General features: G+C 55.1%; 2 protein-coding genes and 1 long non-coding RNA gene across 3 annotated transcripts in view; 2 read left to right on the top strand and 1 right to left on the bottom strand.

Annotated features, from left to right (window-relative positions):
- Myoz2 (myozenin 2) overlaps positions 1-14,465 on the bottom strand; it is a 41,978-nt gene extending 27,513 nt beyond the window's left edge. The window contains exons 1-3 of the mRNA XM_026380538.2: positions 14,272-14,465; positions 13,773-13,859; positions 3,994-4,163 (exon numbers count right to left, since the gene is read on the bottom strand). Coding sequence (XP_026236323.2) covers positions 3,994-4,163; positions 13,773-13,848 — 246 coding nt within the window. The 5' untranslated portion in view covers positions 13,849-13,859; positions 14,272-14,465. The remainder of the gene's footprint in view (positions 1-3,993; positions 4,164-13,772; positions 13,860-14,271) is intronic.
- Positions 7,095-9,126, top strand: LOC144257214 (uncharacterized). The gene is made up of 3 exons (XM_077803211.1): positions 7,095-7,140; positions 7,874-8,201; positions 8,235-9,126. The coding sequence occupies exons 1-3, from the start codon at positions 7,095-7,097 to the stop codon at positions 9,124-9,126; spliced, it is 1,266 nt and encodes a 421-aa protein (XP_077659337.1).
- LOC113176125 (uncharacterized) lies at positions 9,464-12,185 on the top strand. The gene is made up of 3 exons (XR_003300039.2): positions 9,464-9,529; positions 10,115-10,569; positions 12,128-12,185. It is a non-coding gene; the product is annotated as an uncharacterized LOC113176125 (long non-coding RNA).
- Positions 14,466-16,935: the final 2,470 nt, after the last annotated feature.

Here is a 16,935-nt window from a genome sequence, read left to right as displayed (position 1 = left end):
CCACTGCCGCTGCTACACCCAAGGGAGAGCCTCTAAGGTCAGGAGGGACCGCCTCAGCTAGCCCCGGCCTCACACTGCAGCTCCCCAGGTTGTCTGTGGTTCCCCGCACAAGAGCCGGACACGGAAAACGCATCTCTCTGTATCTTAGGTAAGCTGACCGTGGACAATTTAAAGCTGGAAGTGCATCTTATAGGTCACAAACTTGTAAGGTTTGTTTTTGGCACTGGGTATTGAACCCAGGGTGCTTCACCACAGAGCCACACCCCAGCCCTTTTTATTTTTTATGTTGACACAGGATCTTGCTGAGTTGCTGAGGCTGGCCTGGAACTTGCAACCCTCCTGCCTCAGCTTCCTGAGTCCTGGGATTACAGGCGCCTGTTACCACTCCAGCAGAAGCATGTGACTTAAAATGTGACATGGTGTCTGTTAAAATATCATTGGGAAAAAGTGGGATTCTTTGGGGTGTGTTCTGTACTTTGTGCCAAATACATAGAAGTCATTTTTGAACAAAATAAATATATATTCAGAATCCCAGTCTACGTAGTATGGTCTCATTTCAAAATGACTTCTCATGGTGGCCGGCATTTCTCAAGAGTCCTGGAGATCTGGAGATGTCGGAAACAGAGGGAAGGCCTTCATCTGACTCACCCTCTGTCTCGTGGCCTGGTGCTGTTCTCCTCGTGTTCTTCCTGTGCCTTAGTCCAAGAAGTAAGGCAGTTCAGAACGGGCTCCGGCAGCCGCGGTGTTTCTCCACTTCTTTTCACCAACACACATTTCCTGTATTTATTATCTTATCCCCGAAAGTGAATGTGGTTGGAATTTGCCAGTGGCCCTCAGTAGGAGCGCAAGCTCAAAGCTGAATCCATGCTTTTTGTTTTAAAATAATATTTGCTGTTTGAATGAATAGAATCGATTGTGAAGGATCTGATTTAGATCTTCAACAGTGTGAGGTCCTGAACGTCATACTAAAACAGGGGTGATAATTAGGTCATGGTTTTGACAATACTATAGCTCAAGGGAAGCACAAAGTGTGTTCCCCAAAGTGGTTGATACATTAGACTGACATAGGTGACATACAAAGATGGTTCAAGGACCCGATCGCAAGCTCACAGTTACTTTCTGTCAGTGGTACTTGGTTTCTTCCTTACTAGATGGAAGCTGTGTTTACTTTGTTTAATTAATTAATTAGTATCATTACTTTTGTAAGGGGGATTGAACCCCAGGGTACTTGACCTCTGAGCCACACCCTCAAACCTTTTTATATTTTTATTTTGATACAGGGTCTTGCTAAGTTGCCTAGGTCCTTGCCAAGTTGCTGAGACTTTCCTTGAACTTGTAATCCTCCTGCCTCAGCCTCCCGAGCCGCAGGGATCCCAGGTCTGGGCCACTGTGCCCAGCTATCTATCTGTGCTTGAACTCCCCACATAGTACCTGGAATGTAGCAGGGCTCTGTAGATGTTGGCCACAGTGTCGACGGATAAGTGGAGCTTGGTCTGGGGGACACAGCTGTGGGCCTCCGTGGCATCACCACTGCTCCTGAGGAACACTCACCCTGGGAAGTGGCTGATGTCTGTTGCAGTGGTTTAGGGTACCCACAGGTCTCACGCAAGATCAGAGACCGCGCATTGTTCCTGTCAGAAGGCACCTTAGGGAGCCGTTGAGTCCCCGCCATATTTTACAGATGAGGAAACAAATCCAGAAAGGCAAAGAAACTTCAAATTCACTGCAGATCACAGGCCGGTGGCAGAGGCAGGAGGGCTGCCTGGCTCCAGGCCAGGCTGAGCCCTGGGAGCTGGCCTTCAGGCTTCAGAGCTTCCCAAATGACACTCTCTCATTCCTAGAGAGAGTCCCTCTCATCAGATTTGGCTGCTTACTGCGGAGTTATCTACCAGCATTCGGTGGCTTATTTCAGCCTCTTTGGGGCCGTTGTATCCAACAGTGCCCAGTTTTCTAGGAAGAGCGATGATTTCTCACAGCGTGTCCGGATTTTTGGGTGTCCAGAACACTGCCCCCAGAGCCAATGCAGATGCTGGTGACCAGAGTACCTGGGCCTAGAGGGAACTTCCTGCCTGGTGGCACTTCCCCCAGACCTGCAGTCGGCAGACCGTCCGTGGGGATCGGGAGGAGGTTAAGCAGACTGCGCCGTTCCTTCTCTAGATGCCTCATGTGCAGGCGATTTTTCAAGATGTTCCTAAGGCACCTTATCATTCCACCAAGTCCCCTCATGAAAGCATGCGATTATTAACCAGGCTCTGGGGTGGGATGCGGGTCCCTCTTCAGCTCTCACAGTGTGAGCACGGGCACTTTCTGACGGGAGGACACTGTGCATTGTCACGTGGCTCTGTCAGCCCATCCAGTGGAAAGTGGTCCTTCACAACTGGTCTGCTGCAGCTGGGCATGACTGCTGCAGTCCACTGGAACTCACAACCAAGTTGGGCTGAATCCAGGCTTGTTGAAGAGTGCTCATTCATGTGAAAAGCATCTCGTTATCATTGTGTGTTTCTGTGCTGTGCTGGGGATTGAACGCAGGCCTCATTCATGCTCTACCACTGAGCTCACCCCTGGGTCCCTGGTCCCTCACCCCTGGGTAAATGAAATTTCTAATTTAAAGTGTTTTCTCAACACTTACTATTAATAAGCATAGCAAAGTGAAGAGAAACTTGAGGAATTAATGAGATGTGGTTTATGGGTATAGATATTGCATTCTGTATTTGTTTTAGTAATTCTGGTAAAAGAACCTAGTAGATCAGTCTGCTTAAAACAAGTGGCCATCCATCCACAACCTGCTGGAGAGGCAGGCGGGAGCACTCATAAATCTGCAGGTGGACAGCAGACCTTCCCAACTCTGGAAGGAGACTAGCACAGGTAGTGTCCAGGTAAGCCGGCAGGTAGACTGCAGCCCTTCCATCTCCAGGTGACTTAGCACAGGTGGTGTCCAGGTAGGCCTGCAGGTAGACTGCAGCCCTTCCATCTCCAGGTGACTTAGCACAGGTGGTGTCCAGGTAGGCCTGCAGGTAGACTGCAGACCCCCAACTCCAGGAGGAGACCTAGCACAGGTGGTGTCCAGGTAAGCCTGCAGGTAGACTGCAGACCCCCAGCTCCAGGAGCCCTAGCACAGGTGGTGTCCAGGTAAGCCGGCAGGTAGACTGCAGACCCCCAGCTCCAGGAGACCTAACATGGGTGGTGTCCAGGTAAGCTGGCAGGTAGACTGCAGACCCTCAGCTCCAGGAGCCCTAGCACAGGTGGTGTCCAGGTAAGCCGGCAGGTAGACAGCAGACCCCCAGCTCCAGGAGACCTAGCCATGGAGCACATTTGTTGTGGTCCCCACTGTCCCTCCCAGGGTTTCTCTGACTCTTTGTGCCTGGTAGTTGAGAGTTCCTTCCTCAGCAATTGCACTAATGGCGTGTCGGGGACGATAGTGTCGCCACAATAGGTAAGGCAGGGCTGCATTAGTTAATTTGTTATCAGCTTTCAGCTGGGCAAACCTTTGTCTAGAGTTGTGTCGGCTGTGGTTTTGTCACTGACTGGCACCAAGCTTCCCTACAGGATGTGAACAAGTGCTGAGAGTAGCCCTGGGTCGGTGGCTCCCAGAGTCTTGGGGGCAGGGGTAGGGCATTTGGCCAGACTGTGCTTGTCCTCGCTTTGGGGATCACTGTGTGCTTGGGATGTGTTTGCATCCCAAACATTCAACTGGTGGCGATAAGACCCTGGAAACTTTTAGCCCTGCTTCTCCCCACTCCCTCACCCTGGCTTTGCCGAAAGAAACAAACTCCTGGTGCCAAGTCTGCAGGTCACAATGTCCCTATTGAACCCAAGCTGGCTCACACCATACATAATGCTTCTTTTGTTTCTCCACCTAAGGTATTCATTACCACAAAACACAACGTCTCACAGATTCAACTGGAAGAAAGTATGTAGAGCAACCTGTTTGGGAGTCTGGTGAGGCAGGCACACGTGGCCCGCTGGTTTAGACAGCAGCTCAGTTATACCTACGTTTCTCTGCACTTTAGTTTCGTACTGGAAGTTCTCAAACGTGTACTTGTCAGACCTCCTCTGACGCATCTTAAACAGCCTGGCGCCGCGATTGCCGAGGTGGGATAACTCCTCCACCATGATGTCTCTGGGGACGCTGACCTTCTTGCCCAGGTCCATGCTGCCTGCATCTGCAACACAAGGTGCACATGCATGAAAACCTGCAGGGAGTGTCCCTGTTCTGGGCTCTAGAGCCCCGCCTACTGCTGCCGGGGACCCAGGTGCTGCTCTGCCATGGCAGCCCTGGGGAAACCCTGCCCTGCTCCTGGCTACCTGCAGGAGTCCGGATGTGACACTAGCTTTCTCACCTCTGAAGTGTGGCTAATAATAGTGATGATGAGTTCTCAAAGGGTTGACATGAGAAGGGAACGGGAGACTTCCTGCAAGCCCTGGTGTGGGGCTGGCCAGCAGAGCGGGTGGAGCAGAGCGCGCTGTCCTTGCTTCGGGCACAGTGTGGCCTTGTCATATGGGGTGCTCTGACAGTGCCCTTCACAGCTGTCCTAACAGGCCGTTTTTCTCCCCGCCCCCCTGTGTTTCTGTGTCAGCTCGAGCCGTGCCCAGCCCACTGGGGGCTCCCAGAGCAGCTCCCGGTCACCTCTGGGAGCTCCTCCCCTGGAGTCCCCTCTGCAGTTGTCCCTGCCTTGCACGTTCCCATGACACAGAATCCCTCTATGATCTGAGCTCTCTCTAGGTTTCAGTGCTGTGTCCTCAGTATCTCTAGGGTGTAGTGCTGTGTCCTGAGTAAACGAGTGTCAGTCCCAGCTCTAATAAGCTTTTCCTACATCCAGAGACATTGAACTCTTCCACCTGCTTCTTGAGTCAGGAGCACAGTTCGGCACAGCCAACTGCAGGCTGCTATTAAAGGCACAGGAAGAAAAATCATTTTGTTGAAGTGACGTTGTTAGATGGTGAGACACAGAGAACTTGATTTGGAGGTCTTCGGTAGTGCTTAGGGTGAGACAACAGACTTATTTATTAGATATGCCCCATTTTGCTTTGCAAAAGCTACTTTATGTTTTGAGAGCACATTGGGGAGCACTTCACCAGTTTTGAGCGTCATAATAATATCAGGACTTGTACTTCTGGGAAGGTGGAGACCTTTCCCAGCCCGTCTGGGAGGCCTGCTGACAGCCGAGGTGTGGCAGGGCAAGCACTACCCACCATGAAGCCCGGAGGGGAGGCAGCTGTGCCGGGCGGGACCCGGGAGGGGCAGGGGCGGATTCTCTGTGTTATTCTAGCCCCAACCACCTGGGCCCTGCAGCTGAGGTCAGAGAGCCTTCGCACCAGCCCAGGGCTAGGAGGAAGAGGACTTAGCAAGGCAACGGGGCACAGTGACAAAGGCCTCTCTCAGGAACGCACCAGGGGACCCTGACCTCACCCGCCACGGCTACATGTCCACCAGGAGAGCCAGAGTTTTGTTCTGAAATCAGGAGGCTGAGCTGCCTCCCCGTGATGTGTGCAGACTGCGAGAGCCCACCCTCCATCCACCCGGAAGTCACAAGGAGACCTGAGCTGGAGTCGGCCCAAGCAGGGAGCCCCAGCTCCCACCTGGCCCTGTGCAACCAGCCCCTCTCACAGTGAAAACAGAAGAAAGGGCAGTGCCCTTGCATCCCCAGGGAGGGCAGGAAGAGCCTGCACAAGAGGAGCAGGGCCGAGTGGGAGAGCCAGGGCACCACCCCTTCCTGGGGTGTGGCCAGCGTGGAGCTCCACAGGGAGCACACACTCACCCTGAAGTCTCTGCCTGTGCCGCAGAGCGCAGGGCGCTGCTCAGTGTCTGAGAACCCTGAAAAACGGGGCAGCGTTACAGAAACGGGCCATTTCAACATCTTAGTTCTAGAATCAAAATAGCAAGTGTCCTTGAGATTAAAAATATAATAAAAAAGGAAAGAGATGGTATTCCTGAATTAGTTTGATGTAAAACCAAGAGAAAGGGGAATCTGTCTCCAAGTGCGTCTGAAAAGGACCCAGTCAGCGGAGAAAGAACAGGACACTAAAATGGAAAACCAAAGTCCAGGCTTTGCCAATCCAGCCTTTTCTAGAACTACGCACTCTGTCATGGGATTACCTATTACAAATTATGCTTTGGGGGCTGGAGTTGTGGCTCAGTGGCAGAGCGCTTGCCTGGCACGTGTAAGGCACTGGGTTTGATCCTCAGAACCACATTAAAAATAAATAAATAAAATGAAGGTATTGTGTCCATCTATAGCTAAAAAATATTTTAAAAAATAATAATGCTTTTAAACAAAATTAAAATTTCCTGAGAAACCTTCCCAACAGGATATTCTCAGAAACTAGCCAACACTCCAAGAAGCAGCCGCCAGGGACACAGAGGTTGAGTCGGTCCTCCCAGGCAGGCCTGCCTCCTCACACCGGGCCTCTGACCTCAACAAGAGGCCAGAGCAGGCCTCTGCTTCCACTGGCTCCACCCCCTGATGCTGCCAATTGGAGCAACGTGAAGGACAGAGTGCAGGAGAGTGGTTCCAGGTGTTGCTGGTGGAATAAGTTTTTGACTCGAGGGCCACGAGACAGAAGCCAGAGGTGTGTCTATCAGTTCCCTCTTCCAACAGCCCTGTCGAGGTCACACCACCAGTGCTTCAAAGAGGACTTGTGACCTAGGTGATCACCACCACCTGGCCCTGGAGGTCGACCACAGTCTCCGGGCCCCTGTGGATGGAGGCGGGGACGGGACCTGGGAGGACAGGAGCCAGCAGGGTGCTTTGCTGGCAGATGTGCCAGGGCGGCTCTGCCTGCCGAGGGGATCAGACTGTGCAGGCACCGCTGGCCAGTCCTGGTGGCACATGGGGCCAGGCTCTGCACCAAGCCCACCCTGGGGCCAGGGGACCTCCTGGGAACCTCCCCCGGGCCACCAGGGCACTGCTCTGGTCTTGTGCTGCGCTCAGCAGGCCCAGTTTCTGCCTGGCTCCTCTCACTGACTGACTGAGGTCTAAAATGCAGATTGAGGCTGGAGTCCCAGCCAGGGTGAGACCCAGAAGCCAGGGAGGGGGGTCCTCAAAGGGGAAGAGGAGCAGACAGAAGAGGAATTTGAAATCGCATTTACCCCCATGGCCTGCACCTTGGAGTCCACAGGAAAGTCACTCCTCTCTGGCAGTGTGCCAATGTCACACCTGCTACCGTGGGAGGAAATGTACCCTGGGAGCCACAGGGAGCCTACGGCCTCCAGGGAGGCACCTGGAGAAAGGAGCCACCCTCAAGGCCCGTGTCTGTGACTACTCTGCACCGGAGAGGAGAAGCAGGCAGAAAGGAGGAGGAGGAGTCACGCTGAGAACTGACTGCCCACCCCCTCCTTGAGCCTTCTGCCTCCTGCTCCAGCGTCCACCGGGTCTAGCCCGTCTTGGGTCAGAAGCACTGGAAGGACGACGGTCGAGGGATCTGTGAGCCAGTGTCTCTCAGCGGCCTTAAAATTAAATTATGTGAGCATAACAATTAAACAAATTCCATCAAGAACAAGCAGTCAGGGGCTTGTGGCTCAGCAGTAGAGCGCTTGCCTAGCATGTGCAAGGCCCTGGGTTTAATCCTCAGCACCACATAAAAACAAATTTAAAAAATAAAGGTACTGGAACTTCAACTAAAAGATAAATATTAAAAATAAAGAACAAGCAGTCATAAACAGTATCATCTCAGGGTTCTTCTGCCACTTTTTCCAAGGGGGAAGCTCGAGGGATGACTTACGTCTATTGCATCTGCCTGGGACAGCAGGTGTTTGCTCTGCTGTTCTGCAGCAGAGGATACTAGAGTGAGCCAGTGTCCCCTGAACCCACATCTGCATGTGCTGCGTCTCTGATGGCAGCTTGAGTTAGACACCAGGAGCATTCACACCCAGAACCTGCACAACTGCTCAGGTCACGGTATCTTCTGCCACATGTCGACAGCACAGAGTTGGACACACCATCAATACTGGGTGTATGTGACGTCAACACAGAGAAAGACAAGAACACAATCAACCTGCCCAGCTTGTCCTCCTTTCCCTTCCTGGGAGACGGGTCTGGAACGGCAGCCGGATGGATATCTAGGACCACCGTGGGCTGGGAAGGAGGACCTCTCCCTCACTCCTCCAAGTCAAAGGCACAGTGCCAGGAAGGTCTGGGGCTGCAGCCCTGTCACACAGTGACTCTCCAACTGTGGGAGGGCCACTGTGTGCTGGGATCCAGGTCTGTCCCTCCTGCCACTCCTCCACCTTCCAGGGGACAGGGCCACTGTGTGCTGGGATCCAGGTCTGTCCCTCCTGTCACTCCTCCACCTCCACCTTCAGGGGACAGGGCCACTGTGTGCTGGGATCCAGGTCTGTCCCTCCTGCCACTCCTCCACCTTGACCTTCAGGGGACAGGGCCACTGTGTGCTGGGATCCAGGTCTGTCCCTCCTGTCACTCCTCCACCTCCACCTTCAGGGAACAGGGCCACTGTGTGCTGGGATCCAGGTCTGTCCCTCCTGTCACTCCTCCACCTTCACCTTCAGGGGACAGGGCCACTGTGTGCTGGGATCCAGGTCTGTCCCTCCTGTCACTCCTCCACCTTCACCTTCAGGGGACAGGGCCACTGTGTGCTGGGATCCAGGTCTGTCCCTCCTGTCACTCCTCCACCTTCACCTTCAGGGGACAGGGCCACTGTGTGCTGGGATCCAGGTCTGTCCCTCCTGTCACTCCTCCACCTTCCAGGGCACAGGGCCACTGTGTGCTGGGATCCAGGTCTGTCCCTCCTGTCACTCCTCCACCTCCACCTTCAGGGGACAGGGCCACTGTGTGCTGGGATCCAGGTCTGTCCCTCCTGCCACTCCTCCACCTTGACCTTCAGGGGACAGGGCCACTGTGTGCTGGGATCCAGGTCTGTCCCTCCTGTCACTCCTCCACCTCCACCTTTAGGGGACAGGGCCACTGTGTGCTGGGATCCAGGTCTGTCCCTCCTGCCACTCCTCCACCTTCCAGGGGACAGGGCCACTGTGTGCTGGGGATCCAGGTCTGTCCCTCCTGCCACTCCTCCACCTTCCAGGGGACAGGGCCACTGTGTGCTGGAATCCAGGTCTGTCCCTCCTGTCACTCACTGCCCCTCCCTCCCAGGGCTGAGGGCCACTATGGGTGAAGATCTATGCCTCTCACTGGTTTCTGAGTCTTCCTGTATGGCATGCTGCCCCTGAGCACAGAGATTCCACGTTCTGCCCTCCTCTGCCCATAAATGGACGCCCTGTGTGGCGTTTGAAGGCGTGTTCATCTTTGCTTGGTCAGTCACAGCTCCAACCCCGGCTACTCATGCTGCCTCGTGCCTTTCAGGTTGTGTTTGTGACATTAGGTCATCTATTGAGAATAATATGTTCAAGCATGCTTCACTGCTGATGTCAGCCACAGTGGTCAGACTGAGGTCGGTCAGTGGACCCAATCTGCACTTGACACTGACGTCCACCTGCAGTTATCTGGAGGACAAAAGACCTTTCAAACAGCCCCCCATGGATGCCTGGCTTCAGCAGTCCTGACGTTGGAAAGAAGAGGTGAGCCCTGGCAGGCGGCTGAGTTGTGGGCATGCTGACTTAATTCAGAGGCCTGATGGAGGCACAGAGATCCGGCCTGTGCTTGTGTAGCACACTTTCATATGTCCACAGGAAGACGGGTAGATATACAGCTGGACGCAGTTGCCACACTAGTAATCTCAGCAACTCAGGAGGCTGAGGCAGGAGGATCACAAGTTCAAAGCCAGCCTCAGCCACTTTACCAGGACCTAAGCAACTTAGTGAGACTCTGTATCAAAATAAAAATATAAAAAGGACTGGCAATGTGGCTCAGTGGTTAATGCTCCTGAGTTCAATCCCCGGTACAAGAAAGAAAGAAAGAAGGCAGGCAGGCAGGATGGAAGGAGGAAGAGGAAAGAAAGAAAAGATGTATTGTGCATAATGCAACATAGTGCATAATATACACCATTAAAATCACAGTCCAGACTACGGTTCTGAATAAGGCCTGATAAGGTTCTAATTGATAAAATTCACTGATGATTTTTTTCTAGATAAAAAGATTTAAGAACCCACCTGGATTTTTCATTTTCCTATTTCATGTATCTTTGTCTTAATTTGACTTTTCAGACTATTTTACAAAATCTTTGGAAATTTGCCATTAATGAAAACACTAGTGCTGCATAAACCCCTAAGCGTTTAAGAAATGAGTCACCAATGTGTGGAATGACACAGACAGAACCATCAGCTACTGTGACAGAATCCAAACGGAACCAGAGAGAACTATATCAGAAGGATATTAGACCCGACAAAGACCAGAGACAACAGCTGGGACGAGGCTCTGCAGTTTGGGCTTTGTTGTAAGGCAGATTGGGCCGGTCCTCTGGGACCAGTCCTGGGTGCCCTGTCAAGGCCGATGCTCGGGAAGCCTGAGTCCACCAGGTGTGACCGTTGGCCAGGCTCCATACCCGGTGTGCTGCCGGCTCTGGCTGCTCTTGGTTTTATGCGAAGGCTGATGTGGAAAGGTCAACCCCACAAAGGAAGACCCCTCTTCTGTCCCTCCAGCGTTTCACCTTTGACCCCAGGTAGGTGAGGCCGTCCTGGTGTGATTCACTCTCCCAAGACACTCGTGCAGACAAAGGCTGCTGGGGGTCTTTCTTCAGAAGCCTGAGCCTGGACTCCATTTTCCAAAGGGCCCTGGGCCCTGGGTCAACACTGCGGGCTCCTTGCATGGTGGAGAGGTGTCTGAGGCCTGACTGCCAAGCCACTCAGGAGTCGGGATCTGGGAGGGTGGAGCTCAGGGGAGCTCTCCTGGCCACCTTCCCCTGGGGAGTGGGAGGCTGGTGGGCAGCCAGCCTGGGTCCCATGTCCACAGCAGCGCTGCATTTAGAACAGGGCTTCCTGTTTTCAGACCACAGAGCAAACTCTCTTCCTGAAATTACCAAAATAATCTGCCCAGTTCTTGTCTGTCTGCCGGGAAAGCTGCTGCCAGTGAGGAGGAAAACACCCACAGGGCCGGCGGGGACCCTGTGGGGCGCCTGCAGGCCCAGCTCTGCCCTCCTGCCTCTGACGCCCGCTGAGCTGCCAGGCAGCCCGGGCTGCACTCAGGCAGCCTGCTGCAGCCTCACCCGGGCCTGTAGGTCGACTCCTTCCCATCCGCGGTCACCAGCTGCTGCCAGGTCCGTCCTGCCTCTGCCCACTGTGCCGTCCGTTCCTGTCAGGCCATGCCTCCTGTCCTTTATCTTCCCCGCTCCCCTCTGCTTTCAGTGTTCAGGTTGAAATGAGGGGAGGACCTTGGCTGGTCCTGGGAATTAGGCGTGGACTCCAGGTGATAGGTTGGGCTCCGGCATCCACCACTGACCCCTGTGCAGAATGGCTAGATGCTTCTTGTGTTCCTGTCTCCCGCGGTAGCACCTGCCAGATGCCAGCAGCTGTGGCTGAGAAGACTTTGCAAAAGTGCAGGGGCTTCTGTGGATCTGTCATGCAACACTGCCACACAGCCTGGCCCGAGCACTAGTGCCACCTTGGGGATCCTGGCAGTGGCCATCCTTAGACACAGCAAGGACACGATGAGGAGGAGGGGCCACCTGAGAGCCCTGGTTGTGGGCGTGTGGCATATTTGCTCCAGGTACACAATCTGACCCCAGCTCAGAGGGGACCGTGCTGGACTTGGTGCAGTCATGGTGGAGGGGAGCCGTCCACCTTTCAGCAGCCCTCCTGCACCCTGCACTCGCATCGGCCTCGGCAGGCCCTGAGGCTGCTCCCCCCTCCCGCTCTGGCCTCTCCCCACCAGGCCCTCGTGGAGTTCGCCTCTAGTGTCTAGAGGCCCTGGCTTTGCTGGCCCATGGCTACTGCTCGTCCTCCTCCTGGGGCTGAGTGTCTCTGGCGTGTGACAATAATGCAAAACGACTTAAAATACCGAAAACGACACCCTGCTGCACAGGGGAGGGGAGGGGACTGGAAACACCCCGCTCCTGTCATTTTCGCGGAGGATGGTCCGTCCAACTGGGCTCATTTTGTTTCATATCAAGATCAAAACGGTTGCACATTTTATCTGAGATCACGCAGAGGGCTGCCTGCGTGTCTCTGGAGGCTTCAGGGCGTAGTCCTCAGGATGCTCACGTGTCCCTTCTCCATCCTCAGAGGGAGAGCACTGCCACCTCCAGAGGCAGCCGCTGTGACGTCCCTCGAGAGCCTCGAGGAAAGGGAGCCGCCAGGAGGGCCTGCCTCGATGTCCCACAAGAGCCGCGAGCCGAGGAGGAAAGGGGGTGGGAGGGTTTCCTCAGGCGACAGCCCTGGTCACCCCACACCATCTGAGCGCTTGCGGCCACTCGTAAGGGGACTGGCACTCACCTGCAACGGGAGGGTCGTGCGTGGCAGGGTCCCCTTGGCGGAGCAGTGGTTTGAGGGCTCTTCCTCTAGGGCATGATAGTGTTTCCCCTTTACATTTCCCGGGAACAATAGTTACATTGTAAAGAAGCAAAAAGGCCTGAGCCTGAGCCTGAGCGGGCAGGAGAACCCAGGTTTGGAATGAGAGCGCAGCAGAGGGGCTGATTTAGGCAGGACTTCCAGGCAATAATGAAACAAGTTATCCACAGTCCAGTTTCCAGGTGAGCAATTTGTCTCAGACTCCAGCCATGGTCTGAGTTTTGCCTTTTTGACCAGAAAAACTGTATGAACAATTTCAAATAAACAACCTGAAGCAGGAAGCACAGAGATACAATTTAAAGAAGCCTGGATTTTGGAATTTTGTATTAGTACCAATTCGGTTCTGGTAGCTTGTTCAGAATTATTCTCCTTTTATTCTACTCTAACTCAATATCATAGTAAAACACGAGGACAAACTTCAGTCCAGGACAGTGATGGTGGTTTTACATCACAGAAGACAGAAAACCCGCTAGACCCCAGGACCTCAGCTGTCACCAGGCCGCATGGGAGCAGGAGGACGCTTGCTGGGGGTCACGCAACACAGCCACACAGGCTGGCCCAGGGCACTAGTGCCACCTTGACTCAGGGAGGACACGGCGAGGAGGGGGGCCACCTGAGAGTCCCAGGTCATGGTAGGTGCCAAGGAGGACGCCGCTCACGGTCACCAGTGCCCCTGCGCCTCAGCCCCAGCCTCGGCTGGCTGTGGCGAAGGGCTGCGTCCCGTGTTCCTGGTGGGACGGCCGGCAGGCCAAGTGCCACAGCGTGTCAGGGTGGCTCGCCTCGGCCCTTGCAGATCTGGGTACTCTGCTGAGCCTGGGACTGCTGCTGGCTTTGCTCATGGGCAGAATCGAATTCCCTTCACAGCGATCAAAATGCAAAGCCAGAGGCACTCACAGGCTCTGCCAAGACGAGGTGGAATCCACTGGGAATACCCCCGTCTAACTATGGAGAAGTGTCCCCAGTCAGTGTTTGGGGACTACGGGGACTTTTTCTGTCTTCCTCAGAAACTACAAGCCCTCGTGGGTCTCGCACACAGGATGTTAGTGAGTCAGTATGACGTGGAGGCTGGCTGCGGGGCCAGACGAGCGCACAGACAGAATTTCCCCGGCAGCTCCTGGGGAAAGGGGGCAGAACGCGGGTGGATGTGCCTGGAGACCAGCTGGTGCAAGGCCCGTCCCAGCAGGAGAGGAGGGCCAGGCCACAGCCAGCGAGCAGGACGGGCCTCAGCTGCCGCTCGCTCGCCTCAGCCCCCTGCAGTTGCTCATCTGAAAATAGCTCTCCGCCCAGGGGGGACAGGAGCCCCAGGACGCCAGCACCAGAGTTAGTGTGAGCTGCTAGTGCCGCGGACGCGCATCGGTACCGTTTCCGTGGACTTCCCTCATGATGGCGGTCGCCTGCTGCCTCCTCTGCTTCACCAGGGCACCGTGTGACAGCATGGATCAGGTCCCTGTAGGCAGAGTGGGGCGTCACTGAGGCAGCCGCCCTCCCCGAGAGCTGCCCGTTCTGAGCCCTGCTGCTCTCTGTTGGAGGACCTGGCTGTGCATCCCTGTCGGGTGACATCTGGTGACAGGGGTGTCGGGCCAGTCCTTCCTGTGCACTCACACCATGTCCCCCAGCAGTGAGGTAGGAGAGCTGCCCGTCCAGGGTTATTTTTAACCCACCATTGTCTCCTTGGCCTTCGAGTGTACCCACGTCTGGTCCGTCCATCCCAGCAAGGGAGAGAGAGGAGGGCACCAGAACAAACAGGCCCTGGGTCAGCGCCTGACCACTGGCCCGCACAGCTGCCCCTCAGCAAGAGTGCGCTGCTGCACCCTGCCCTGAGCCTCCTGGACAGCAACCTCGGGGAGCGACGTACTCACCTTGCTGCTGGACGCTGGACGGGGCCTGGGAGCAAGGGCGATCCTGGACGAGACCTGGAGGTGGAGGAGATGGCGGAGATGGCGCTTGGGCCTTATGGGTTTTATCCTTGAACCTGGGACGGCATGGTCCCCAGCTCTGACTCGAGCGGGACTGAGCCTCTCTGAGGAGACTGGCATCCACTGACCTCATGGACTATATATAGCACCGAATACTTCAGCTACTCATATCTTCCTGGCAGAAGAAAGGAACGGGGAACATCAGCTTCTCTCCATTGTTCCAGCTTGTGAGATATGAAGGAGGGTGCATCCACGGACCCACAGAGCTCCTATCCCTCACCTTGGTTGGAAGAGACCACAGCCAAAGGGGACTTGAAAGACTTTTTACAGTGTGGTCCTGACGCTGTACCTCAGTCGAGGTGGCAAGAGACGTACCCGTGAATTAGAACAGAATGGCGGATCACTCATAATCAAAATGAACACTATGGACCGGGACATCTCTGGAGACCTGTGGGCACCCACAGAGCTGGCCCTGAGTCAAGAGTGAACGTGGACGCTCAGTCCACAGAGCGGCTTCACTCTTGAGGGTACGTGGGGGGCATTGTGAGGGACACGTGGCTGAGCAGGAGCCGAGCCTCGGAGAGCAGGTGCTGGGAGGCGGGCCACATCAGCCCCTGGCTCTGGCACAGAGCACGCTCCCTTCTGGACTTGTGCTAACTGTTTCCCTGCTCTGGGAGCTCGCCTCCCTCCTCAGGCCAGAGACACTGCTCAAAGGTGAGGCCGTCACAAACCCTCCACAGTCTCCTGAACACAGTGCCACATGGAGTCCTTCCACCTTCCTCTGCTCCACGGCTCGTTCGGTTGTTTTGTTAGTCAAGAGGAGTGACTGAAAATCCCAGACAGAGACTTAAGAGAAGTGGAGCCCTTCTCTCCTGGTAAGGCTGGCTGGAGGTGAGGAAAGCGGTCACCTGCTAACCTCTGCTCTACCTTCCAGAAGTGGGGGCCCCAGAGCCTCGTTGTCTGCCGCTGCTCCTCAGCCTGCTCAAGCTCAGGCAGCTGGAAGGCGCCTGTCTCCCCAGCACACACCTTGATGCGGTGCCAGGTCCTCTGTATCCTGTTGGGCAACGGCAGTCGAGCAGGCACAGGTGACTCAAGAGGCTGAGTGGGGCTGTTCCGACTCTCTGAGGAGGAGGGTCGTGGTATTGGGTGAACACCACCAGTCTGTCCAAGTATGTTGACCGGAGTCTGCTTGTCCACCATCCCTCCACCTTTCTGTGCACCCATGTAATGTCTTTTTCCTGGTAAGATAGGGAGTCCCTGTGTCTTGGCATCTCCAGTCCCTAGATTTGTGTCAGGCATGAGGTAGTGCTCAGGGGCCAGTGTACAATGGCAGGGCTGGGGTAGGTCATGAAGTACATCAGAAGGTTGGGTGGCTTTGGGTCCTCTTCTAGTTACCATAGACACATGGGAGATGTGGCAGTGAGGTGAATGAACAGGGAGGAGGTCAGGCAGGGGAGTGAGGCTGGAATAGGCTGTGTGTTCTTAGGCTGGCCGCAGGCCTCAGAGTGTGTCCTTGGGCTAGATGTAGGATGCAGAGGGCAGGCTTAGAGTGGAGGCTGCAGAGGGCAGGATTAGAGTGCAGGTGCAGAGGGTAGGGTTAGAGTGCAGGTGCAGAAGGCAGGATTAGAGTGTAAGTGCAGAGGGCAGGATTAGAGTGCAGGTGCAGAGGGCAGGCTTAGAGTGGAGGCTGCAGAGAACAGGCTTAGAGTGGAGGCTGCAGAGAGCAGGCTTAGAGTGCAGGATGCAGAGGGCAGGATTAGAGTGGAGGTGCAGAGGACAGGCTTAGAGTGCAGGTACAGAGGACAGGCTTAGAGTGCAGGTGCAGAGGGCAGGCTTAGAGTGCAAGTGCAGAAGGCAGGCTTAGAGTGCAGGTACAGAGGACAGGCTTAGAGTGCAGGTGCAGAGGACAGGCTTAGAGTGCAGGTGCAGAGGGCAAGCTTAGAGTGCAAGTGCAGAAGGCAGGCTTAGAGTGGAGGCTGCAGAGGGCAGGCTTAGAGTGGAGGCTGCAGAGGGCAGGATTAGAGTGCAGGCTGCAGAGGGCAGGATTAGAGTGCAGGATGCAGAGGGCAGGATTAGAGTGCAGGTGCAGAGGGCAGGATTAGAGTGCAGGTGCAGAGGGCAGGGTTAGAGTGCAGGTGCAGAGGGCAGGGTTAGAGTGCAGGTGCAGAGAGCAGGCTTAGAGTGGAGGTGCAGAGGGTAGGGTTAGAGTGCAGGCTGCAGAGGGCAGGGTTAGAGTGCAGGATGCAGAGGGCAGGATTAGAGTGCAGGATGCAGAGGGCAGGATTAGAGTGCAGGTGCAGAGAGCAGGCTTAGAGTGGAGGTGCAGAGGGCAGGGTTAGAGTGCAGGTGCAGAGAGCAGGCTTAGAGTGGAGGTGCAGAGGGTAGGGTTAGAGTGCAGGCTGCAGAGGGCAGGCTTAGAGTGGAGGTGCAGAGGGCAGGATTAGAGTGCAGGATGCAGAGGGCAGGATTAGAGTGCAGGTGCAGAGGGCAGGATTAGAGTGCAGGTGCAGAGGGTAGGATTAGAGTGCAGGCTGCAGAGGGCAGGGTTAGAGTGGAGGTGCAGAGGGCAGGATTAGAGTGCAGGATGCAGAGGGCAGGATTAGAGTG

The sequence above is a fragment of the Urocitellus parryii genome, chromosome 10 (genome assembly GCF_045843805.1).
Source record: "Urocitellus parryii isolate mUroPar1 chromosome 10, mUroPar1.hap1, whole genome shotgun sequence".
Taxonomy (NCBI): Eukaryota; Metazoa; Chordata; class Mammalia; order Rodentia; family Sciuridae; genus Urocitellus; species Urocitellus parryii.
The sequence above is the reverse complement of the archived record's forward strand: the minus strand, read 5'-3'. Positions and strand labels throughout refer to the sequence as shown.